Source organism: Belonocnema kinseyi, chromosome 8, assembly GCF_010883055.1.
Source record: "Belonocnema kinseyi isolate 2016_QV_RU_SX_M_011 chromosome 8, B_treatae_v1, whole genome shotgun sequence".
NCBI classification, from domain to species: Eukaryota; Metazoa; Arthropoda; class Insecta; order Hymenoptera; family Cynipidae; genus Belonocnema; species Belonocnema kinseyi.
In genome coordinates, this window is record NC_046664.1 from 47,086,629 (window position 1) to 47,114,626 (window position 27,998).

A 27,998-nucleotide genomic window follows, 5' to 3' on the forward strand; every position below is an offset into this window, starting at 1 on the left:
AACCTTACATAACGGCTTCGTGAGGTTCTTCGCTTGGGGTGATTGCTAGAGAGATTGATCAGCAACCTGGGTCGGAGCAGTGTTGCGGAACGAACGTGTTTTTTACATAAATAGCACGAGAATTCTGGATCAATCTGAAAAATCTCTATCCCATCCACACACTACTTCTTTCCCCTGCCGAGTGAGTCAGGCCTACCCTGAAAGGGAAATGGCTTAATGGTGTAATAATAATGGTAATTTAAAAAGCCCTGGGGTATAGGTTATCACAAAACAAAAATTACGCTATTTTTCCGAAAAATTAATGAATTGGGAGAGGGTTATCATCAAAAATCGAAAGTTGAATTTTTACCGGTATAAATTTGGACCACCTTGTGAAAATTACTGTTTTTAATCTTTTACACTAAGATCTGTGGTAAAAACTGAGATAGTACTTGAGTTTTACCACACAAAAAAGTTCGCAAACCAATTTTGAAAAAAAAAATTGAGTTTGAATTTCGTGCAAATTTTTTTCGAAAAAATCATGCTCGTTGAGAATGATTGAAAAAAGTTCTGTTAATTTTGTACGATTTTTTGTAACGATAGAAACAGAGAGAAAGAATAAAAAATAAAATGCGCGACTCGTCCCTAACTCATTCAGAAATGTTAGGAAAATTTTTGTTTGTTTGTTTGTATGCTTTCAAATGGCTGACTCTAACATTTGATTCCATTTGGGGGGATTATTTGCATGTTTACCTTTTTGCATGTTCACCCTTTAAATCAATATTAATATTAATTAATAATAATTCATAATAATAGAAATTTAAGATAAACTGCAAAAAAAAGTTAGGTTGAAGTCTATAGTGGAACCAAACATACATTTTTAATTTCTGCCTTTCAATCCACTGATTTTGATTTAAAAAAATAATTAAGAAAAGCCGTACTATCCGTTTGTACAGAGAAAATCCAGTCACTGGCGTCAGAGGATATGAATTGTGAATAAGGATGTAATATAATGATAAAAAATGCAGGACAAGATGCAAGCTGAGCTGATGTACCGAAAGGCTCCGGTGATGTCTTCACACCAGGATGTGGCGACGACACAGACCAGTATCCATAAGGTGAAGAGAGAACATCGGGATTCCAGGGAAACCATACACTCAGGTCACTTTATGGTGTCGGATTTCGAAGCTGAAGCTCAGGATGATGAAGATGAACTTGCAGTCCCTGTTCCAGACGAAGAGGTCGCTCGGTTGGCGATTATCGCGCCCGCCGGCTTCTCTTTGGAAAAGTTCGTGTCAAATTCCTCGAAAGATAAAAATTCACAACAATTGAGCATCGAAACTTCACTCAACAAACTCTTCCAGTGCATGTCTCTTGCTTACAGGTGAGATTTTCTAAACAAATTACATTTTTTTGGAAAGGAAGGCTACAGATATTACATAGGGAAACTGTGTGTTTATACTGATTTTTGTGTGTGTTCATAGCGAGTCAAATTGCCAATATGCCTATATTGTTTACGTGACCGTGTGGTGAATTATAAACTTTGGTAATAAATCAATAAATAAAAAAAAAAGTTATTTTCAGACTAAGCGTTCAAATGTTCCTTTTGAATTTTATGTGGCAGTTCATCCGAGTATTATTGAATTTTTTCATCTGAGAAAGACACATTTTTAATCAAAAATGGAATATGGAAACTTTTGAATAAAAAATATTAATTTAAATTATTAAAAATAAAACGAATTTTCTACCAAATACTTGATTTTTTAAACTAAATTATTGAAATTTCAAGACAAAATAACCAATTTTCTATACAAAAAAGTTGAATTATCAAATAAAAAATATTAAATCTTGATAAAAAAGTTAATTTTATACCAAAAAAGATGAATCTCAAACAAAATATAAGAACACTCAACCGAAAAGTGGAATTTTCAACTAAACTAGATTAATTTTCAATAAGCGATTTTTAACAAAATAGTTTAATTTTTACAAAAAGATGAATTTTTAAACAAAAAGATTAATTTAATACGAAAAAAGACCAATTAAGAAATTGAACATTTTATTTTCTTTCTTTCTTAACACTTGAACTTTTTGGCTGAGAATCGAATTTTATTGAAAATCCGTCTTTTTTGGTAGTAAATTAATCTTTTTGTTTAAAAATGCACTTTTTTTTAGTTCAAAATTAAACTTTATGATTAAGAATTCTTGAATTTTGTTAAAAATTCTTTTTTTTCTGTAGAAAAATAATCTTTTTGTTTAAAAATTAATCATTTTCGTTACAAATGTAATAAAAAAGATTTTAAAGTTAACATAATTTCTTAAAAAATAAACGAAAATTCTTTATTTCTCAAAAATTCAATTTTTTGGTTCAGAATTCTTGAATTTTATTGAAAATTCTCCTTTTTGCTAGTAAATTTAACAAGTGGGTTTTAAAATTGAATTACTTTCTTGAAAATAAAAAAAAAATCTCTTTGAATTCAAACTTTCTTTAAAAATTGAACATTTTGGTTGAGAATTCTTAAATTTGATTGAAAATTCGTCCTTTTTGGCAGTATATTAATCTTTTTGTTTAAAAAATCATCTTTTTAGTTGAAAATTCAACTTTTTGGTTGAGAATTCTTGAATTTTGTTAAAAATTCTTTTTTTTTCGGTAGAAAATTAATCTTTCTATTTAAAAATCCACCTTTCGGTTAAAAATTTAACAAATAGATTTTTAAATCGAAATACTTTCTTGAAAATTCATTTTTTTGCTGTCGATTCAAAATTTTAGTTAAAAATGCATCTCTTTGGTTGAAAATTGAACGTTTTTGTTGAAAATTCCTTTTTTTCTTGGTTGAAAAATTATTTTGGTAATCAGGGTGCATCCATCCGGGAAAATCGGGAGAAAGCCGGGAGTGAAATATTCCCCCGGGAGATTTGCCGTATTTCATAATTCTAACGTTGTGTAATTTTTTAAACGTTCCCAATTAGAAAGCATATAATTTTCGAAGTGTTTAGAATAATTAAAATTGAAAAATTCATAATGTTTCTCGCAATACTTAAAATTCTGTAATTTTGAACGGAGAAAATGACAGTGATTTTTTTTGTTAACAGAATTGAAATTTTTTATTTAAAAAATGTATCCAGTCGTCTTAAATGTCACTTATTGCTATGTGATATGATACTTATTAATAATATATTTATCGTCTTAGAATTTCTATAACTTTAACTCAAAATTATGGTTTTGAATGCGCTATTCTAAAACAAATTAATATGAGGCCTTGAAACTAAATGTTTTTCTTAAATTAATTTTTAGATTAATTCTTGGAGGCTTAAAATAAAAAATTTTACAAAATTGTAGTTTCAAATTTAAATAATTATTCAAAATGTAAAGGCCATTACCTTATATTTCAGTTAATCTCGTTAAATATTTCAAAAAATGGAATCATATCACAGTAATCTTGTTTTATTATTATTTGTTTTAATTTGCCATGTAATATCTTTAAATCCTCTGATTTTTAGTTGAAGAGTTAACCAAATAAGTAAATGCAAATTGGAAAATATTTTATTGTCAAATCTGAAGAGTGAATAATACTTCAATTTCACATTTTTGTCTGGGATAGGTTTTAATTTTGCAACTATAATTTAATTGGTTGAATTTAGGAAAGTTTAATAAGAAATTTAAAATTATTAGTTTTCAAGTGATTTAAATTTACTTCAAATAATTGAAATTTTAAAGAGTTTTATTTTTAAAAAAAGAGTTACAATCACAATTTTTGGTGACTACAAATTTCGTCCGTTTTAAATGAAGTTCAAATTCGTTTTAAGTTTCAAGATTCTGTAGTAGATCTTTTTTCATTTTTAATGTTTCCCATTTAAAATTACCATTTATTTTGAAAGTTTGTTTAGTATGATTGAAATTGATTTTTTGAAAATTCTAGAATTTCAGAAGCTTTGACTTTGAAAGATTCAGTATAGTTCTCAATATTAAATTGTCAAATCTTAATCGCTTTAAATTTATAATTTTTCAAATTTAAAAGTATTCAATTTTTAATTATTTAATTTTGAACGCTTTTCAGTATAAATAATACAATTTCAATTCCTTTGATTTTTGAATGACCTAATCTTTTAATTTCAGAAGCCTTCAATTCGAAATTATTCATTATTGTTTAAAACGTTTTAAACATCATATTAAAAAATTGGTTTTATAATTAATTTCTAAATTTGCATATTTTTTATGTTAGCAAATAAAATGCATCTTTGCATTTTTCTTTTTCCGACACAAAAACTTCCTTATTCTACTTATATGATTCAAAGTCAATTGATTTCTTGCAAAAGGGTTTGCTGATGCTTATCGATTTCCGCAATTGATCAGATATGTGAACAAACAGTGTTTCGCAAAGAGAGTTAATTTTTGTCTAAACCGGGAGAAATAACAAATATTTATCGATAGGACCAGGAGAAAGCCAGCAGAAGAAAATTTGAAAAAATAGTGGCCCTGATAGTTGAAAATGTACCTAATCCAATTTTGGTCCAAAATAGTTCTTTTTTAAGCAAAAATTCAATTTTTTATCATATATTTTATTTTTATCTCACATGGAAATAATAATAATGAAAATATAAATGTTCATTTGAATGAAGCAAAAGGAGAACTTTCTATAAAAAAAAAAAACTTTCCTCGGCGTAAAAGTGGTTGAAAACCCAAATTTTTATATAAATTGATAAAAATAAATATCTGCCTTGATTTAAATAAATATAGTAGTCAATTTCAATAAAAGAAAATTTGAATGAAAACAAGCAAAATCGTTTTTCTCGAGAATGACTGAAAAGCGCGTCTTATTCATTTAAAATATTACAAGTTTGGTAAGGTTAATCACTGGGAGAAGTATGAATCCAAACAAAATTCTGAAGGGTTTTTTGGTTTTATATTGCAAAACGAAGTCAAAGAACTGGTAAGATTGGCAATTGTGTAATCTTCTTAATATTTTCTTCGCAAAAAAAGAATAAAGAAATTGTTTTTTTTTAGTCTCGCGTTTAAATAAAAAATTTTGCTGCGTAATAATTAGATTTTTTAATAATAATAATAATAATTATTATTATTATTATTATAAAGAATTATTATTATAATAAAGAATTAAATTATTACTAAACAAAGTTTTGAATTAATAGGCTAGGCTAGAAAAAATATCTAATGAATTTTTTTAGTACATTTTCGAGAAAAATATTATTTTTTTCATTTGACTTCCAATCGACATTGCTCAGTATCTTAGCTATAAATAGTTTTTGCCATCCAACTGATAAGAAGAGGCAAAATCTGACAACAGAGACCCGCAAAATGTAAAGTTTCGTCAATTCGTTTGACAATGTGGAGTTTCCATCTTTAAGAACATGAATTTTTTACTTTTATTTCACAATTCATATGTTATACGATCCTTCTTGTTTACATTAAGAGAAAGCTGACAGCATTGCATTGTTAAGAGTCGGGACTGATAAAAAAACAATTGAATTAATGAAAGAGGCCATAGGACCAGAAACAACATCGCAATTAAATTCCAGTGAGAGTAACTAGCCATGGCTTCGCTCAATTTCTTTTCAATTCCCATTACTTTTCACCCCAGCAACTATTTTAAGACAATATAAAAAATAGGTTTTTTTCACTTAAAAAAAAATAATAAGAAGTTAATTAAATTTGTTAGTTTTTTAACAATTCCGATTATAAAAAATTTCATATTGATTTTAAAAACACATGTGTTTTAAACGAAAAAGAAATTTCGACTTAATATTTTTCCGAACCTGATAAAATTTTCCAAAAAAACTTCGTAGAATCCAATTTAACATTATTTTATCTCGAAATATATACATATTTTTACATTCTCATCATTTATGATTGAGAAAGTATTAGAATTGTCGGAAATTTCAGATCACACTTTTTCAACGGATCTCCATGTTTCAAGATCCCCTGAATCCGAAAATCAGGTTTTTACGATGGCGTCTGTCTGTCTGTCCGTCCGGCCGTCCGTTCGTAAACACGATAACTCTCGAAAAAATGAACGAATCAAATTCATCTTTGGCACACTTTTTTTAGGTCCTAAAAGAAAGAACGAATTCGTGAACCAGCCATTTTTGATAAAAATTAAAAAAGTGAGCGCATTTTGAAAATTTTTGAGACCACTTTTTTCTGAATTTGAAAATTCTATTTATGGATGTTTATAGTATTAAAAAGAACAAACAATTTATCCTAATGACTTTTTTCGATAAAAAGAAAATTCTCAGAGTTATAGCGTTTTAAAAATTTTTTTAATTAAACAAAAATTTAAATTTAAAGCCGAAAAACGCACGATATGAAAAAAAAGTCAAGAGAAGAAAAACGTTTCTCTTTGAAAGCCCTACAAGATTATCATAAACAATTTTTGAATTTTCTTCAAAATTCGAAAATTCAGATTTTGATTGCACAAAAAATAATGGAAAATAAAAAATTCCATTTTGTGGACACACTATGTAGGATACGAAAAAAGATGAATTAACAAAAATGGTTATCCCAAAAAAGATCTACAATTTCGTTAAGAATCACTTCTAGATGGGGCGAAGCGGGCAGATTTTTTTTAAATTAAAAATTCTTTTTTTCAGAACGTTTTTTGTAATTTAAAAAAATACGATGCACTTATTAAAAAAAAAATTCATCCAGAAATATATTTTTTCCAATAATTGTTATTTTAAATTCAAAAAATTATTTTTTTAAACGTTACAGATGAAAAAAATTAAATACAAATATTTGATTGTTGAATTTTTAATAAATAAATAATAGTTATTTAAGAACAATTTATTCAATTGTTTAAATTCGGTAATATTATAATTCGGAAATTTTCCAATTCCAGATATTTATGTTTTGATAATTTCATAATTTCGGAAATTATATTATTCCGAAATTTTCCAATTAGGACAATATACAGTTTCGGGAATTTTATTTTTCTATAAAAATAAAAAAAAATTATTAATAAATTTAGAGTCGTAAATTATTTTTATTTTTAGCAAATATTGATCAAGCTTACATGAGACAAAGGAAAAAACAAGATTTTTACAGAAATGAAAAAAGTAAATTTATTCATCCTGAAAGTCGTTTAATACAAAATTGTGCATTATTGAACGTTTTCATTTAAAAATGTACTTTTAAAAGTTCATTTGAAAAACTTGTTATCATGAAGCATTCCTAACTTACTATCTTTTAATTTAAAAATGTTTAAGTGTTTACTATTCAATTACAATTTTGCAATTTAAAACATTGGATACTTTAGTTTTTTCCGGTGTTTTAATAACAGAAGTAAATTATTTTTAACATTAAATAAAATGTAAATTAATGGTAAATTTTTGTGATAAAATTCTTTAGAACTTCAGTTATTGTGTCATGTTTTTGAACATTAAAACTTTATATTAGAAAATTATTTTGAACACTTATTGTAATTTTAATCACCGACCCACATCGCCGTTTCCGGTTTCTTTATATTCGCGAAACTTTTTTTCAGAGACCTCGTTATTCAAAACTTTGGTAAATTCGCGTTTAACTTGAATTCAGAAATAGTTTAAGGCACTATAAGTTTGTGCTCATATTTTCAAGATCTCGATAAGATTTCTGTACAATCAAGAGGAATTTGAACTTTGCACTTAGCCTTTAGGGAATAATGCCGTTTAGAATATTGTCATCGGATTATATAACAATTACTGCGTAACAGGTTAAGCTATTCTTTGCAGACTAGAAGTTCATTCACTCACATTAGCACAGAAAAACAGTGATACTTTTTTCTAGAATGTGGATGAGATTTTAACTTGAAAATACCTTCGATATATAACGGTGTTTGTTGTGAAACATTAATTCTCAAATTACATCACCGATAATAGATGTAAACAATTTTTTTATTTATTTGTTTCAACGAAAACTTTTCTGTTGTGAGTCAGTGATTACAATTGGATATTCTAGTTTCCTCCCTGACGTATTATTTTACCATTTCTGCTACGTTATTTTTACAAAAATGCGATTGGCTTTATAATTTGTGATTTGATTTCGTAAAATTGTATTTTTAGTACACATTTTTAATTTATCAAGAATATTATCTGCGTGTCATTTCGAAATTGATCAGTTCCCTCGTATCTGTTTCTTAACCGAGTTTTTTTTCTAATCACTGGGAATTACGTTTCCAATTTCGCAAATGAGTTCGTCATTCGCTGTTGTTAGTTTCTTTTTTTTGACAAACATCAACAGAAAATACCTAGAAATATTTCGTTTCAAAAATCCTCGTGCGTTAGTTTTCTATTTTCCTGAGACTTGTTCCTTATTATTGTTGGATTTGTCGCTTGTAAAAGAATTACTGACAATTTTGTAGTATAAGATTAAGTAACGTTAAGCCATTTTTTAAAGAAAATTTGTGTGCTTGAAAGCCAATTTTTGTTGTTGAAAAATCTAATATTATATTTTTAGTTCAGAGTGCATCTTTTTTGGGTCAACTTTTAAAAACTTAAATTATTTTATTGAAAATTCAACTATTTTTGTCAACTCATATTTTTTGCTCGAAAATGATCTTTTTTGTAGAAAATTCAACTTTCTTCTACAAAATTGGTCTTTTTAACTTAAAAATTCAACTGTTTTTTTTTTGGGAGCAGTTTAATCTTTTCTCTTCGAAATTTCGACCATTTAATTGAAAACTCAACTACTATTTGGTATTTTTACATTTTTGGTGGAAAATTCATCTCTTTTGCTAGAAGGTGCAACCATTTGATTATAAATGCAAGTGTGTGGTTAAAAACCTTTTTTTTCGTTAAAATTTCAGATATTTGGTTAAAATGGTGTGACTGTTAGGTGTAAAATTAATAATCTGTTTTGGTTGAGGATGTAACTTTTTTTGTTGAAAATATTTTTTTTTTGGATGAGAAATAATTTTTTGCTTCGAATTATCTTGGCTGAAAATTAATATCTTTGTTTAAAAATTAATCTATTTATTAAACTATGTCGCTTTTGGTGGAAATTTAATCTTTTTTGTCATAAATGTAACTGGTTGGTTGAAAATTAAGAATCTGTTTTGGTTGAGGATTAAAATATTTGTTGGACTTTTCGTTTTGTTTGGTTGAAATATTAACTATTACAATTTTCGTCAAGAATACATATTTTTTGTTGAAAACTTTACAACTTGATTAGAAATTCATCATTTTTGTTGAAAAATTTGTCTTTTTTTTTTAATCTCGTCTTTTTTGTAGAAAATTGATCTTTTTAACTGAAAATTATGTTTTTGGTTAAGAATCAATCTATTTTAATGAAAATATATCTATTTAGGTAGAAATTTCATCTGTTTTTGTTCATAATGCAACTGGTTGGTTGCAAATTAGTCATCTTTCTTGGTTGAGGTTTCAACTATTTTTTGAAATCTTCGTATTTTCTGGTTGAAATATTAACTATTACAATTTTCGTCGAGAATTCTTCTTTTTTTGTTCAAAATTTTACTATTTTGTTAAAAATTCATCTATTTTGTTTAAAATTCGCCTATTTTGTTTAAAATTCGCCTATTTTGTTTAAAATTCGCCTATTTGATAGATAACTGTTTTTTTTTTTAATTTTGTTTAATCATCATGTTGTGGCGTATAGGAAGTGCATTTTTTAAAACTGGAACTATCAATTCTATTGAAGATATATTTTAATTTTTTAAAATTTTGTCGCAAAACTGATAAAAAATTATCGAAAATAGTACTAACGTTACCGTAACCCTACATCTCTTAAAATTTTACAAAAAGACTGACGGTTTCTTCAGTAAATTCATTAATGTTGTTTGTTTACGATTAATAAAAAAACATTATTTTATAATTTTTCTGTTATCCATAAAAATTTCGTTAAAATTTATAGTATTTAATTTTTAGAGAACCAATATTGCGAATTTTGTAAAATGCATATCCTTATTTGTTATGTCCACACCGCAAATAAAGGTATTTATTTAATATTTTATTGACTTTTTTTATTCATAATCGTGATGAAATTAAAATTGATGAATTTACTGGAGAAATCGACAGATAATCTTTTTTTTTAATGAATTCAGTTTCTACAAAATTGATGTTGTGTGTTTAAAAAAATGCTCTTACTCCTCTCTACACTATTAGAAATATATTTAATAATTATTGTTGGTTATTTATAACATTTGTCTCGGTGAAATACACTCCAGCTTGGGGGCTCTGATTATTATTCTGTTTTGAAAGCATTCTTTAGCTTCTTGTGTAAGCAGTAGTCACTTATCGTCACTTTTAAGCTTAAATTAGTCACTTGAATGTCGTAAATTAAAAATAGCTACTCTCAATTTAATTTCTCCAATCTCGCGCATTAGTTTATCAACTTTTCCTAGTTATTTTTGGCCTAAAAACGTTTGTTAAAAACTTATTGGTAAATCATTAAAAGCTAAAATTACACCAAGTTTTGGGGTGAAAATTCTGAATAAGAACAAAACTTTTTCGAATTTTGTAATTTGTGGAAAATTTACCTCTGTTGAAATCGATGGTTAAAAAACGTGCGAGCAGCCTTGGAGCATCTATTTATCGGACGGAACACGTGTATCCCTTCCATTTCTGTCTTATATTATCACAGTGGCTTTCTCAAACGTGATGTGAAAAACCCACACTTAACATTTAAACTGTAGGTTCTCAACCTTTTAATAATAACAATAGGAAGAATAATTTTCAAATATACAGCTAATCTTCAAACAGGTTTGAGAAAATTTTTTTTTAATGCCTAGTCGACATTAGAAGACCGTCCAAGTGTCTAGCCAAAATTATTCTATTTTGCTTAAATGGCTACGATCTTCGATCGAATGGTGTTTCAATCTTTGATGATCATTTATGAGAATGTTATACCAATCCTTCGTTCATGTACATAATTTTTGGAAATTTGCAAGTGAAACAAATAACTCGTATTAATCAAAAATCAGTGGATTTTATTTATTAGGAAAAATTCAGGGATTTAAATAAAAAGTCTTGCAAAAGTCAGGGAATTGTTATAACTTTAAATAATTGCGAAGGAGAATAAATTTGAAATGCTTCAATTTTGATTTGAAATTATTTTATTCTAGTTATCAAAGTTTCTAGGTGAAAAATGTTAAAAGTTTAAGGTATTGATTTTTGAATATTAATGGTCAGAAAAAAACTATGGAATTTTAAAAATGAAGTTTTGCGGTAACCCGTATATTATATTCTTGCTAGAAGTAATTTGTTTGGTTTGTATTTCTAATTCTGTTTCTTTTTTGCAGTTGCTTCTGCCTGAAGATTATATTGTTTTAGTTATAAATTTTATTATTTGCTTATAAATTCAACAGCTTTGTTAAAACATCTTCCTTCTTGGTTAAAAATTCGACTGTTTTGTTGATAATTCTTCTTTTAGGTTGGAAATTCATATTTTAGTGTTGAAAAGTCAACTGAAATCTTTTTGGAATGAAAATTCAATCCTTTTTTTGAAAATTTGTCTTTTTAATTCAAAAATTCATCTATTTTCTTAGACATTGCATCTGTCTTGGAAAAAATGCAACTGTTGGGTTGTCAATTCTACAGTTTTGTTAAAAAGTCATCCTTTTTGCTTGAAAATTCAAGTATTTCTTACAAAATTTACTTTATTTTTTTAATTAATATTTTAATATTGAAAAGTCATTCTGAATTCATTTGTGGATTCAAATTCAAATTCAACTATTTGTTGAAAATTTGTCTTTTTAATTTAAAAATCCGTCTATTTTTTAAACCTTACATCTTTTTTAGATAAAAATGCTACTATTTGGTTAAAAATTCGACAGTTTTGTTGAAAATTTGTATTTTTAATGTGAACATTTGGTAGAGCATTTACTTCTTGTTTAAAGCTCATATTTTTATTTCTTTTTTTTTAGTCGCATTCGCCTCAAGACTATATCTTTAGTTTTAAATTTTATTATTTGCTTAAGAATTCAAAAATTTGGTTAAAAAATCATCCTTTTTGGTTAAAAATTTAACTGTTTTGTTACTAATTCGTCTTTTTCGGTTGAAAATTCATATTTTGGTGTTAAAAAGTCAATTGAAATCTTTTTTCGAGAAATACTGAGTTATTTTTGTTGAAAATCTGTCTTTTTCATTAAAAATTTATCTGTTTTAATTAGAATTTCATCTTTCTTGTGTACAAATTCAACTGTTTGTTTAAAAATTAATCTTATTATTCATTTGTTTAGTTTTAAATAAAACTGCGTGTGTAAAAATTTTAATATTTGGTTGAAAATTAATTTTTTGTTGAAAATTCATATTGTCTGGTTTAAAATTCAATTTTTTTTACAGAAGATTCGTCTTTCGACTTCAAGATTCAATAATTTAGATACATTTTCTTTTCTTTCACGATAGAAAAATCTTTATTTCTTGAAAATTCGTCTTTATTTATTTTAAAATTAATTTCTTTTATGAAATTGATTTTTTTTTAATATCAACTATTACAATTTTTTGTTGAGAGTTCATCTTTCTAGATTAAAAATTTAATTTCTTGTTCGAAATTTATTGTACAGACCTTTCCCTGCAAAGCATGAATTATCTTATACAAAAATGTCCATTAATTAATTCTATTTAATTCTTCCTTAATTTTTTATCCATTTTTGAATTATTTAATTATTACATTATTTTATTAAAGCGAAATATTAATTCTTAATTGATCACAAATTGACTGAATACACGGAAAAAGATTTGTTTCCTCCAATTAAAGATTTCGTTTGATTCAAAGAATCTTTGCAAAATTAACAAAAATGGTTTAAATTATCCCAAATGTATTTAAACATATAGTGTTCTGAGTGTAATACAACAGTTTATTTCTCTTTTTCAAACATGTGCATATCAAGAAGAATAATAGAGTAATTCTTAAGTTATTTTGTATATGAATATTACATTTTTTCCTAGTTTTATCTACCTTAGCAATATGTTACTTTTCACATTCATTATATATGCCATAAATTTCATGGTTTGCTTCTCGATTGCACATAAATGACTTGTTTATTCTTCCGAGTTGCGTTGATTTGTTTCCAACTTGAAAAAAGGGAGTGGGCTTTTTATTTATTTGTGCCGTAATTTGTACGTGAAATTCATCTAGTTGCACTTCAAAATCTACTAAACAATCATATTTTTAATTTATTTTACTTGTTTACTTTTTATAATCTGATCAGACAGGTTGTTTTTCAATTTTCGAAATCCACGGAAAAATTTATTTTATTTTTTTATACAATTTTAACTGTACTTTTTTATTTATAGGGTCGACAGCGGTAAGTGTGATACTATATTACAAAGTTATATTTTTATTAATGATATTTCAAATTTTGTCAAAATTGTCTTTAGACTTCATCAGATGACACACGAATTGGAATTTTTTGAAAGCATCTTTGTTAAATAAATAAAAAAATTATTCATTAAAACTATAAATATTGACAGTCACCTTTTTTCTGCAAATAATTTTATGCATTTTTTTACCAGGAGATTTTTTTTCAAAAATTCGAATTTTTCTTACAAATCTTTAATTGCGACTGACCCGAAAAATATTTGCTACTCTTTTTTGAAATCTCGTGTCAATCTTTGGTGTATACTAGATTAGAAGATTACATGCGTAATTACACGAGATTTTACAACATTACATAGAATTATATAAGATTATATCAAATTCTAAGTATTACATTTTACATGGGACTTTAAAAGATGACAAAAGATTACACAAGATTAATCGGAATTACAATTGAAAAATGCAACTGAAAAAAGAGATGAAAATCACTAATAACGTAAGCGACTGCACCGTATACTCTCGGAACTAATGCAGAAAAATTATTGATATTAAACAAATTTAAATTTGTTTTGCCAAAAAATAAGAATGTGGCAAAAAATTGTCTATGATTTTAAGAATTAAAATGTCAGCTGCGTATTATGAAAGAAAAAACATAACTTTTTATGAAAAATGTAAGGTTTACGAAAAATAATAATTTTAACAATATTTTTTCTAATTTAATTTTTTCTTACCGTCCCTTCTTACCAATTTTTTTTCAAATGAATGAGTTTCAATAAATCATAACTTATTTTTTTAGGGAAAACAATAAATAAAAAAACAATAGGATGTCAATAATCTTCAAATATATTTACTTGTTTAAAAAATGCTTTCTTTTTAGCAAATTGTCTTAACGGTTCCAGCCGTAGAAAATTTACTTTGAAAATTTGAAAGAGTATATAGAGTAGTAGAGAATATTTTTTCCCCAACAGTAAGCCATCATTTATTATAATTCAGGCATTTTTCAAAAATCGGTAAGAAGCCATAGCGAGAAAAAAATTCAACTACAAAAAACATAGTTAAAGTAAATATTCTTTCTGTGTCTTAAACATTTTTTATTTAAAATGTTTTCATTCTTAAACTCATAGAGAAACTATTTTGTTAGAGATCTGTTTTTTGGCACGACAGCTACTTTAATTTATGTACTTACTTGATACAACAAAAAATTAAATTCCAATTTTATTTATTTATTTTTAGGGAAGTAAAAATTGTTAGTTGCATATTTTTAAATATTAGTTTTCCTTGAAAATTCAAATACCTTTAAAAACAGAATGTCATTACTCAAAGAAAGTTTTTTGAAGCAAGTTAAATTTTTTTATAATGTTTAAAAAGAATAATTTTTTAATTTTTTACGGGAAAATGAGTTATGGCCATTGTTTGTGAGGCCGGAACTGTAATGTGTCAAGGTCCTTTAAAAAATATAATTAACCAAAGAAATTATTGTTTAACCAAACAGATAAAATCTCAACCAATAAGATTAACTTTTTATCGAAAAAGATGAATTTGTTAATAAAATACTTTTATTTTCAACAAAATAGTTAAATTTTTAAACAAAGAAATTAATTTTAAACCCAGAAGATTAATTTTGCAAAAAAAAAACGAATTTTGAATAAAATATATGCGTGAAATGAATTAGGATGTAAATTTTTAACCAAATAGTTGAATTTGCAACGCAAAAGATGAATTTTCCACTATCGGGATTAATTTTCAATAAAAAAGACGAATTTTTAACTAAAAAATATACATTTTCGATAAAAAATAAAATGGTTATTCTTTCAGTTAAAAAAATTAATTTTTGACCAAAAGAAAACAAATTTTTAACAAAATAGTTTAAGTTTCTTTTAAAAGAGATGTATTTTTAACAAAAAGATGAAATATTCACCACAAAGATTAATATTCTATCAGAAAAATGAATTTTCAAGAAAATAGTAGTTACGTTTTTAACCAAAATGGATTTTCAATTATAATAATAAATCTTTAATAATAAAAAAGATTTTTGAACCATATAGTTCAATTTTCGACTCAAAAGAAGAATTTTCACCATATAGATTAATTTTATACTAAAAAAGACGAATTTTCAATCAAATAAAAAAAAGCATATATATATTCCACTTAAAAGGATCGAATTTTCACCAAGAATGGAATAGTTAAATTTTTAGTTGAAACATTACTTTTGAACCAAAAGAAAACAAATTTACAACAAATTAGTTTCATTTTTAACCAAAGAAATGAATTTCCAACAAAATACATAAATTTTCAAGTAAAAAAAAAATAAAATTTCCACCAAAAATGGAATAGTTAAATTTTTAGTTGAAAAATTCATTTTTAGTGAAAAATATAATAGCTGATATTATAACCAAAAAGGATTTTTATTTTGAAACCAAAAATGATAGCATTCAAGGAAAGAAAACGAATTTCTAACTAAGCAGGTGCAATTTTATAAAAAAAATTACATTTCTACGACAGTAGATGAATTTTTCCAACAAATTTTCAGTCAAGAAAAATTGTGTTGGCAACAAGACGAATTTTTTACAAAAACAGTTTAATTTTCAAACCGAAAATATGAAGTTTCAACAATAAAGTTAACATTCGTCCAAATATTTAAATTTTCAACCCAAAAAGATCATTTTTAAACAAATCAGTTGAATATTTAGCAAAACAATAAAATTAGACGTGACTTCCTTATGTTTATAAATTACACAACTAACTTTTTTGAGGTCAATATTTATATTCAAATAATGGAGTACAGTCTGTTCAAACTGTTAATTATTTTAAATTTCAAAGTTCTTTTCAGAACTTCCAATTTTTGTAGGCAATTCGATATTTTCCTTGTTTTTAAATATTATTAAATAAAATAAAACTATTTGGAGTTAAAGAAGTAAATAAAGTTATATTAACGTAAAGTTTTATTTCACAAAGTCTGAAAGAACAAGGTCACTACGTCATAGAGTAGACGGGTTGTGTGCTGCATTTTATAACAGTCGTTGCATTTCAGGCGATCACACATAGAAATAATTTTGCTACACTCGTTTGTCCACATGGTTTTACACTTTATGTTGTGTCTTGTTACGCTAGACTGCACGAAAAACCTGCTAAGCAAGCTGCTAAGTGCTTTGCGAAAGACTCATAATGCTTTAATAAATTTAAATTTATGGTTTGCATTTACATTTTTATCGCATTTGATAGTCAGAAATTGTGTGCAGTAATATGTAAACAAATTTTCAAATTAAAATTTCTTTAACAGTTATATTAATTAATCACAATTTAGAAATCTTCTCATCATAAAAAATTTCCAAATAAATTCAAATAATTAAATGTCTGCGTCTAGTTGACCCGAAAAATTGGGGAAGTTGGAATAGGGGATGGGCAAGTCATCCTAAAAATTTCGGACGACTTTTTCAAGTTTTTAATATTTTCGAAAATTAGAAATAGAGAAATTAACAAAATTCGAAATGATCTATGGGTTGATTTTAACCGGTTGAAATTAATTGGACGTTTTGTTAATTAACTTGATTCTTTATGTGTAAAAAATGCTAAGAAATTACAAGGAATATTTAAACAGGTTTTAATATTTCCAAACCCTTGAATATTAAGATTTATCTTGATACCTGTGACAAGTAATTTTGCACAAGCCTTTCATATACATGAATATCTGTTCTGCATGCCAACGAGGTTGATGGGTTTATCAAAAGCTAGAACAAATATCGCCTTATCTGATAAACGCTATCGTCCAAGATTTTCTCCTTTTCTTGGAAAATTTTGATACTTGTTTCTAAGACTTCTGAGACGCCTGTTGAAAAGCTCGTACTTGCATTTTACTTTGTTTGATTTTCCTAATTAATTTAGCTATGCAAAACTTCCATGTTGATAAGTCACTATTTATATTATTAATTTTGCCATTTTACATTAAAAAATAATTTTTTTGGTATGTAAATCACAACTTAATTACATAAATCCAACTAAATAGTGTAAAGAACGTCTCTTTTTTATATATAAATGTTAATTACAATATTGTACAATATTGTTCCTCCTAGTATCGTTATTTCTAATTTTGTATTTGTATTAACTCAATTTTAAATAATGTTCGATTTTGAAAAAGTGTACAAATTATTTGGTTCATTGGCATAATTAAATTTTTTATCGACCAGAGGAATGATCAATTATCGTACCGGAAAATTCGCGTAGTTCCGTCTAGTTGATTGACTTCCCCAAGAATGAAATGCCGTCCGACATCACGGGTCATGGATCTTGAACAATTGTTGATAAATCCGAGGGATCCCGAGTGAAGTTTAGTCATCTTGCATCTGCATCAAATCACCCTGGAAATTAACCAGACAACTCAATAGATTTTATTTTCAAACAAAACAAAAATCGTATAAATAAATGCCATAAACGACTAATTCTCGAGTTTGATGGGCAATAATAAAACTAATAAAATTTTACTGATTTATTTTTAAAAATTTTCGCAGTAAGTTTTATATAAAAAATTGAAATTTTGCGATTTAAATTTACCACCATAATTTCGCCAAGATGTCCGCCCGCCGAGGAGCAAACAATAATAATTACATGGGACGATACTTTATTTCTTAAGATTTAAAAAAATGTTTTTTTTTATAATAAGTGTATTTGGACATTATTTTATATTTTTAAAACTATCTATTCGATTGAATAATAAAATCATAGAACAGTATAAAATTTATTATTGAATGGAATAACTTAAAAAAAAAATATTATGTTTTAGAAACGTTCGAAGGTTTCGCAATATATTAAATACATTTTGAAATATATTTATTTTCAACAAAATAGATGCATTTTGTACTAAATATTTGAATTTTCAACGCCAAAGAAAAATTTTCAAAAAAGAAGATAAATTTTCTACAAAAAAGTTTAATTTCCAACAAAATAGTTACATGCTTAAGAAAGCAGTTTCATGTCCATCCCAAGAGGCGAATTTAAACTAAAACTATTAGTCTTCACTAAAAAAATGAACTTGTAACAAAGTAGTTCATCTTTTAGCTAACAATAATTTTCAAACAAAAAAATATGAATTCTCAGCAAAAAGTACAATAGATAATATTCAAACAAACAAATTTTTGTTTTAGATAAAAAATAATTGAATTAACAAAAAAAGAAGATTAATCATTAAAAAATAGCTGATTCATATTTATAATTCAGTCGCTAATTGATATGAGCAAAAATTTTAAGTGATTCAAATTTATAGATAATAAAAAAAAGATTGATCTTTTCCCGAAGAGGATTAATTTTTTAACCAAAAGGACGGATATTAAACAAGAGAGTGGACTTTTCAACAAAATGGTTAATTTTTATACAAAAAAGATTCACTATTTAAGGAAGTAAACAAAATTCCACAAAAATTTTCAACCAAATACACTAGACTTTCGATTTAAGCACGGTTTTGGGATTCTGGCCTTGGCTTTAATCAAAATTAAATTTAACAAAATTATGATTAGTAATTCGTTGGAACATTTTCAACATAAAAAAAAATACTTTTAACCAATACAGTTCAGTTTTTAACAAAAAGGATGTCTTCTTAACAAAGTTATGGAATTTTGGACAAAACGGTTCAATTTTAACAAAAAGGTAACTTTTTTATCAATAAAAATATGAATTCTCAACCTAAAAATAATAATAAACTTTTCAACCGAAAATAATGAAGTTTTAATAAAAAAATAGTACCTAATTCTGACGTCACTGGCTCGTAGTGACGTCACAATTTTGATGAAATTGTGGCGCGAAATTTAAATCCAAAAAATTTGTGTACGTGTAAAACGAGTCTTTAAACAAAATACGCCTTTCTTTTGATATAGAATGATTTTAAAAAATGTCGAAAATTATTTTTCCTGAACGTAGCGTGGCAAGAGGGACCCAATTGCATGAAATACCAGGAAAATGCCAAATAGTTGTAACTAAACTGCGAGAAAGAGAACAGATTTACAAGTTACGAATGTGTTTATTTTTAATATAAAAAATAATTTTATTTATAACTTTATTAATTTCTACTATATGTATTTATTTAATATTCAACATTCATTTAATTTTATATTTAATTACCTAGATTTTCTTAACGAGTCTTGTTTGGTTTTTTTACATGACCTAAAAAATCAGGTTGTTTGAAAGTAAACTGCATTCGAATGAATGGACTTCTGACTATAGTGGGAGTTAGGGGCTCGTCTCCACGTGTTTATCAATAAGCTGGCTGTGATCTCATTCTGCTTACGTAATGACTGGGCTCTTTTGAAAACCTTCAGTATCATTTATGCATGCATCATTCGTCAAGTAAAAAGAAGTCAAATAAAAAAATTGATACATAAAATAAATATTTGCAATGAATACAAAAAATAAATATTTAAGTAAAAATATTAGTTCTAGGATTTAATGATCAATAATTTGCCCCTTAAACAAATAATTCTGCTTTTGAAAATTCTTAAAATACTGCAGATCTTCCAAAATGAAAGTGCTTTTCGATATTACACTTAAACATTAATTTTATATATTTATTTAAAAGTGTTGGTCGGATATAGGATTTTTCGAGGCTGATTTGGTTAAATTTAATTTGTGGGATGGAAACTTATAGTCGAATGGTTAACTTTTAAGAGTGTTATTTAATTTTTTATTTGTAAAGTTAAAGATGATGAATTAAATTGGCAACATAAATATTTTATTTTATTTGTAAATTATGAATTTCTGGATGTTCTGCTCTCTTATCTAATCGACTGAATTGATGAAAAATGTTTAAACGAGACGGCATACGAATTGCGTCTGCCAGGGTCTAATGCCAAGGAGCACTTCAGTGATAACCATGGAAGGGTTGGAATCTTCCAGCGACTAAATTATCTCTCATTTAGATAAAAATTCCCTTCAAAACCAGATTAATAATTTCTGTTTCTCATATAGTTAAAAATTTTCTGAATTCTTAATTCCTACATGTTCTTGATTAAAAAAAATGAAAACATCCTTACTAAAATTGAGTACCAAAATCAGAATCATCGAAACTCGTACTGAATTAAATTGAATAAAAAACACATTTATAAATCGTTGTAAAAAGAAGCAGTGCAGAAAGCAGAAAATTAAAAGTTGCACTTTTGTGTTAAATATACATTTTTAAGACAATAGTTGAAAAATTAAAATTAATGACTAAAATGGATGAATTTTAGCAATTAAATTTCGAATAGAAATTATATTTTTTAATGCGGAATTAAAGTCTGAAATTTGTGTAACGAGTGAGACACTCAAGTCGGACAATTTAGCGTTTTTTTTTATCTTGATTGATAACGCACACCTTTAATAATTGTCAATAATAGATAACTTATCTCGTATCACACATAGAAATTGGAATTTCCTGCAAATTGATTAATTATGTTTCAAACTTTAAATAAAAAATTAATTTATTATAAACTACAATCTTCTTTGTGCGGTAAGTTTAAAATCATTAATTCTGCTGCATAAAAATTTAATTGAAGTATTAAATGAAACAAAAAGAAGATTAAAAACCGTTATATTTTATTATGAAAAAATTAATTGATTTTTATCAATGAAAATGATATCATTGACACTGATTCAATTGAATTGTACAATTGAATAAAAAAATTCCATTGACTGAAGGGAATATTTTCTGTTAGTGGTAATTAACTGAATCAAGGACTCTGTAGGATTGTAATTTAAAGTTTCAGCTTTAATTATTATTGTAGACTTGATACAGTTTTGTTAAAAACTTTTAAAATATTTTGTTATTGTTTTGAAAAGTAAATTATAATCTTCAGAATTGGATCTATTTTAATTTTTATGAATAATTGTAAGAATGATAAGATTAGATTAAAATTTAAATATAAATGATAAAAACAGTCGATATGACGTATGGGCATTTGAATTTGTTCCAGACAGAAGTTGACATCGCCCAAGTGGAACCGCTTTAAAGGAATCAGACTAAGGTGGAAGGACAAAATCAGATTGAACAATGTCATTTGGAGGTGTTGGCATATGCAGTGTAAGTATTTTTAATTTGAAAAATTATTTATTTTAATTTTTATTTAAAAAGAAAATCAGTTAAAAAATATTCTCATGTAATAAATTTTAAAAACTCTGGATAGATAAAATAATAATATAATAGGCACAATTTTTATAAATATTGAATTTATATTTTTCTGCGAATTTCTTTAATTTTTATAATTAGAAAAAAATGTGTTAAATGTCTCTCGAAAACTATGTGAAATAACACAAGTTTGAAAGAGTTAATTTTAACATTATGTAATTTTCTTACGATTCTATTCTAATTTTAAATTGTCATCGCCTATTTGAAAATTTCACATTTTTGATCTTTTTCAATTGACGAAGTAAATTTGGTTTAGAATATTAATTTCCAACATTTGGTGAGGCCGCAGAATCAGTTTCGGACGAAATTTTTTGGTTTTTAAAGAAAAAGAGACGACACAGATATTACCTATTAAATAAAATTTGTTGTTTAAAATTATGAATATTTAAATGTTATGAAGGATGACTTTAGAGCTATAAAAATAAATCTCTTAGACCTTTTTTTAACGCACAATGTTCCAAATTTTTCTTAGAATATCAACAAAGCCGGTTAAAGTAGTTTTTTCTCAAACTAATCATCAGTAATTGTACTAAATTTTTTCCGCTTAAAGTCTATTTTCAATCATAATTATAAAAACAATTTTAAATATACTCAATTTGCCCTAAAGCTTTTTTTGTTTGCTTAAAAAATTATCTTGTTAACTATAGAATGACCTAAGATCGTATTTCTTCAAGGAAAAATTTATCCTGTATTATTTACATTGAAGACCAATATTTATTAAATAAAAAAGATATTTTAAAAAGAAATTTTGAAACTTTTTTATATTAATTAATAATCTACGTCATTAGTTTTAGGAGTTCAAATATTCTTAACTTTGAATTTTTCGTATCAGATCATTATAATCTGACGTGTTCAACAAATAAAAATAGTTTAATAAGCCTGTATTTACATGTTTATTTAACTTAACAAATTTTTTTGTTACACATTTGTCACCTATGATTGGAAAGAAAATTAAAATTAAACAAAATGGACAAAATTTTACAATATTTTATGATCGATAAGCTCATAAAAATAATGCTATTTAATTAATTATTTTAGTTTTAATAGCGTTAATTTATTTTAAACGCTTAATAATGTGCATTGAACAGTGTTTGAAAATTTTTAATTAGAATGTGGAAATGTATCTAGGCTTTTAAATTTGATGAATTTCAAAGTTCTAGGCGTTAAAATGAAATATTTTTGGCATTAAAAATATTCTAAAATAAAAGCCATAACCACTCGAATTCCTCGAATCGTATTATTAAACGGACTTTAATTTAATACTTATTATCTAATATTTGAGGCTATCAATTTATATTTATTTTGCTAAACATTTTTTTTTCATTTTGTTAGACATTTGAATTTAAAATTTTAAATTTCGAATCCCAATTTTGTTCTTTCAACTCTTTAAATTAAAAATTCAGCTTTGAAGGTTAAAATTTAAAAATTCTAGAGACCAAGATTTTTTATCAAAATTAAAGTAAAATATTTTAGAAAAAACGCATATTTTCTACGATTAAGCAAAGAGAATATTAATACCAATAGTAGCAAATTGTTTAAAAAATTATTTTGGCTAATCTAAATTTAATATTAATCATTCCAAGTGAAAAGTGGACAAAAAGTTGAAAATTTCAGAGAGAAAAAACCGAAATTTCTAGCATTATTCAAAGAAAATAGTATTAATAATAGTAATAAATTGCTTAAAAAATTATTTTTGTTAACATTCATTAACTATTACTTTACTTTAATTGAAAATTGGTTAGAAAATGGAAAAATTGTTTAAAAAACGGTGACTTTCTATCTCTATGATAAGAGAAAAATGATAAAAACAATAATAAATTGTTTAAATAATTTCTGTAAACATCTGATTAATTATCAGTATAAGGAAGTATTTTATGTTTCAGAAACAATTCGCATTAAAAAAAAACTAAAAAAAAAATTATAATTAGCAATGGAAAAATGATATCAGCTTTTCATAAATGCTTCTCTAAATATTTAATTTTAAAAACTATTCTATATTCAAGTCTCAGGTGTAAAAAATCTTGTTACAATTTTTTCGTCTCAGATTACTGACTAAATTCGATGACCTTTCTCAATCGTCTTCATGATAACCCTGACGCCCGGGTGGCAATATTTTTCGCTTTAGATTTTCTTTCCCTTCTTTGCTGTCACGGTCATTGGCAGCCACGCGCGGAAGTTCCCATATGCTGTTACAAATCATAATAATTATCATTGTTAATCAATGAGAACCAACATTCTGAGACGCAATTGGCTGGGGCTCGACATGTCTGGCAATCAATTTGAAATTATAATTTTTAACGACTAGATTATTTTAATTAAAAAACGACAGCAACTGTTGCAAAACTTTAACAAATATTTTGTTTTATAACTACCAGTTTTCAACATTTATTTTTATATTACTTTTTTCTTTATATATCTCCATGGAAAACTTGGTGTCAATTACTTTTATACAGAATATCTTATCTCGGATTTTTTTAATCATACGGAAATTTTCAATGCAATTTTGCGAAAGATTTGTAAAGTTTTTTTGAAGCCAATAATAAAAACTCTTACTAGGGGAAATATGAAGATTTGAGTGTCGCGACGAGATAAGACAAAAGATGGCAAATAAAAAAATCTTCTCACGCGAGAAACATGTGCCTGTAAGAAACGTCCAGGGGCGAATCATTTTTCTAAAATAACGTATAGAACCGAAAAGAAAATGAAAACCTAAAAAGAATCTAGATTCTTAAATAGATTAAAAATAAATTAAACAAAATACGTTTACTCTGCAATTTTAATTTCTCCTCGTAATATTTTATCTGGAACATTTTTATTTATTACGTACCTCAAAATAAAGTAGCCTAAGTCTATATTTCGCGAGTGGTTCTAGTTAAATGCACCTAGATAATACCTCTCAAATAATTAAAAACAACAGGAAATACAATTTCAAACATATATTTTTGAAACCTGATTTTTTATTGTCCTATTTTTTCCTTATTCTTCTCATTTCATTATCTTTTCCGACATTCGCCCCTGTGGTGCCCCACCAAGTGCTTTTCCGTCGCCTTCGTTCAAACTCGGCTAGGTGACTCTTGCAGAGAACACCTTAGTTTCCCCGCGACTTTCAATTCGAAGTCTTCTTTCGCCTTTGAAAATTCATAAGAAAATTTTCCTCTTTGAATAATTAATTTTTTTACTTTATTCACTTCCGGTTTTACCCCGCCGTTCAAAGTTCGCTCGACCACGCATGGCCAAAGCCAGTCTGACGACCTCAGTGGACATAAAAGGTCGTAAAGTATTGTAATTCATTCATAAAGAAAAATATATATATTCATTTTTGTGTTAAAAAATTATTGACGGATTTCTGACATTTTTAAAATTTTCGCAAGCGCGCTACAAAATGCGTCGTCGCAAGGTTGGCATTGGAACACCCGCAAAGCCTCACGGGTGGGTTAATTTGATGCTGGAAGGTACTTTGAAACTGGGTGGTAAATAAGACTATTTTTTAGAATCTCAGTTTTTTTGAGAAAGCCAGATTTTCTTTTTATTGTGGTGAGTATTTTCGTATTTGTTTTTTGAGTTAGTTTTAATTTTATACAACTGGATCCATAAAATAGAATAAAAATTAAGGAGCCCAAAATGAAATAAATAATTTAATTAATTTTAAACAGAATTTAAAAATTCAAGAAATTGATAATTCTTCGAGGTTAAAAATATTTTGTATTGCAAAGATTACAAAATTTTGCATGTCGTCACACGAACTGCAATGACCGTTTATCAGATGACTGAAGTAATCGTCAAATTCGATTGATATAAACATTGTCGGTTATCAAATAATTAATAGTTTTGTCAAAGATAAGAATATTGAAAAAGTTTGAAACGTTGAACTCTTTTTCATCATTATCCATTTTTGTCATTACATAAATCACAAATCCCTACTAATGAATTTTACAAACGATTTCTAATGAGAAACCTTGGCCATTCATTAATCGGCTTCCTCTTTTTCAGTTATTCTGAAACAAAATACTTTGGTCTGCCAATTTGCTTCCCCGCTTGATGTCGATACCCACAATAAGCCGGAGGTAAGTTCATATAAAATAAAGAATGTCTATTAAATATTTTTTTAATTTTATGTGATGATTGGAAATCATTTCATTGTGAAGAAAAGTTATAAAACCTATTTGAGCTTCTATTTTTGTATATCGCGTTCGATAAGTATTTTTTTGTATCTCAGTCTTTTTCCTCAGACAAAGTAGACCTATTTGTGAACTAAGATAGGGTAAAAAATCAGATTTTAATTTTTAAAAACCATCTATGTTTCCTTCGATAAGAGTCGAGAGTGTAAAAATCATCTGATTAGATAAACCAGAAGTGAGAACTTGGTTCCTTGAGCCCCTTTCAAGGACCAATCAGCTTTATACGAGTTTTATTTTAATATCACTTTTGCTTATCAGGCTGTAGTTTTAGAGGGCAAATACTGGAAGCGGAAACTTGCAGCGGTAACAGCAGAATATAAGAAATGGCGAATGTTCTACCGAAACAAGGTCCTTGGTTGGACAAGCAAGGATGGTACCGATATGGTATGTATTAAATCAGTTAAATTCTATTCGATTGAATGAATTTTGAATCGATTCTGTTTTGAAACAGCATTCTTTTATGATTTTTATAATTGAGTATTTGCAGGCCTCACAGATCGGTCCCTAAAAATCCCCATTTTTCAGATTTGGTCCCTATGGTACCCTATTTGTAGCCCGTAGTGAAACTTTAAACAAATTTATGAAAAGATCAAAGCTTCCGAGAGTCAGTAATTAAAAAAAAAAGTAGTAAATCAGAGAATTTCTGTAAGAAGTAACTGCAAAAAATAATCATGACTGCCACACAGTGAATGTTAGTCATTTTAAAAAAAATTACTTTCAATAAATCAATTCATGGTTTAATCACTATTCAATTCAGGTCTATACCTATTTCTGAATCAGGGTCTCCAGCGACCTTTAAAATCTTGTAAATCTGCAAATTTCCTTAAAATTTTCACGAGAACTTTGAATTTGAATGATTGTTTTTTGCTTTTAAAATAGTATTTTCATTGAAATACGAAGAGTAATCAAAATTTTTTAGTCTACTATGAAAGAAACATCTCATTTATAAAAGATCTTGTTACTGAAATTGTTTTATTTATCAAGATATAATTTATCTTTTGATTATTACAGAATAAGTGAAGAGATTTCAAGACACTTTTTGTAGACAGCACCAATTATGTATTTTATAGATGGCAACATATTTTAAACGTTTTAAAAAAATTTCAACTATTTAAAAAAGGCGTGCACAACAGATTTCAATAAAGATTTCACAACAATTTCACAAACATTTTGAAATGATTGTGAAATTCAATGATTTCATTGAATACAAAAGATTTTACAAACAAAGATTTAAGAAACATTTCACAGATATTTCAAAAGATTTCAAGGATTTCAAAGATTCAAAAAAGGCGTGTACAATAGATTAAAAGTTTTCACAAAAATTAGGAACATTTCATAAACTTTTCAAGGATTTCTAAGATTTCAATAAGTGTAAAGTGCACTAGACTTCAAGGTTTCAAAACACTGCAAAGATTTTAAACGATTAAACATTTTTTTAGAAAATTTCAAAACATTTAACAAAGATTTAAAATGTTCGAATGCTTTCAAATGATTACCAAAAATCCCACAAATATTTCAAAGATCTCATAAGGATTGCAAAAGATTTCAAAAATTTAAAAGATTTCACAGAAATTCCAGGCTTTCTTTAAGATTTGTAATACTTAAATAAATTCCAGTGAATTCACAAAAATTTCAAAAGATTTCAAAGATTAAAAATTTTTTTTGTTGATATTCCCAAATATTTTAAAAAACCGAATTATGTTCGCAAAAAATTAACCATTTTTTTATTTATGATGCTGCTTTATTTAGAAATTGTGTGCCAATAAAAAATGAAATGCTTTTTTTTATATGTATAACAAACGTTTATTTCATTATTTGATGTAAAAAAGCAGACATGAAAAAACTTGATTTTTTGACTTCTTATTAATTTATCCTGAATTCTGTCAAATATTTTTGAATTATTTTGAATTCTTTAATTCAATTAAATTCTTCTAAATTTACTCTATTTTACTAATTTCAAAGGATTGAAAAAAAGTTTAGTTTTATTTAATTGGTCCTGAAAGTCAATTGATAAATTTATCAAAGGATTTGAAATATTTTTTCAAAATCCTTGGCATTTTCAGAAATTTTAAGGGATTTCAAAAGATTTCAAAGGATTTTAAATATTCGAAGTATTTTAAAAGATTACAAAGAAATGATCAAGGCCTTTAAAAAGTTTCAAGGAATTTAAAAAAGATTTTTTCATTTACATCAATAGTTTAAAGGGATTTCAAAGATTTTGAAGTATTTTAGGGTATTTTAAAAGATTCCAAGGAATTTTGAAGAGATTTAAGCAATATCAAGGATTTAATAATATTTTCACGAATTTTAAAGGCTTTAAAGATTTGAAGAGTTTTGAAATTAGTTTTGGGAACTCACCCTGAATTCTTATTAATTTCTCCTGAATTCTTGGGAATTCAATTGATATATTTTAAATCAATGGATAAAATGA

The 27,998-nt window shown here is 26.2% G+C and overlaps 1 protein-coding gene across 8 annotated transcripts in view; it reads left to right on the forward strand.

The window, feature by feature from the left end:
* The window catches only part of LOC117177668 (MLX-interacting protein-like), an 84,967-nt gene that overhangs the window by 9,584 nt on the left and 47,385 nt on the right, over window positions 1–27,998 (forward strand). For 4 of the 8 annotated variants that reach the window (XM_033368486.1, XM_033368490.1, XM_033368488.1 and 1 more), the window contains exons 2-5: window positions 936–1,363; window positions 21,178–21,284; window positions 25,380–25,453; window positions 25,826–25,951. In XM_033368486.1, the coding sequence (XP_033224377.1) occupies window positions 1,002–1,363; window positions 21,178–21,284; window positions 25,380–25,453; window positions 25,826–25,951 (669 nt within the window). In that variant the 5' untranslated portion in view covers window positions 936–1,001. Of the gene's footprint in view, window positions 1–935; window positions 1,364–21,177; window positions 21,285–25,379; window positions 25,454–25,825; window positions 25,952–27,998 lie in introns of those variants that run through there. The other 4 variants (XM_033368489.1, XM_033368493.1, XM_033368492.1 and 1 more) reach the window with 3 other exon arrangements.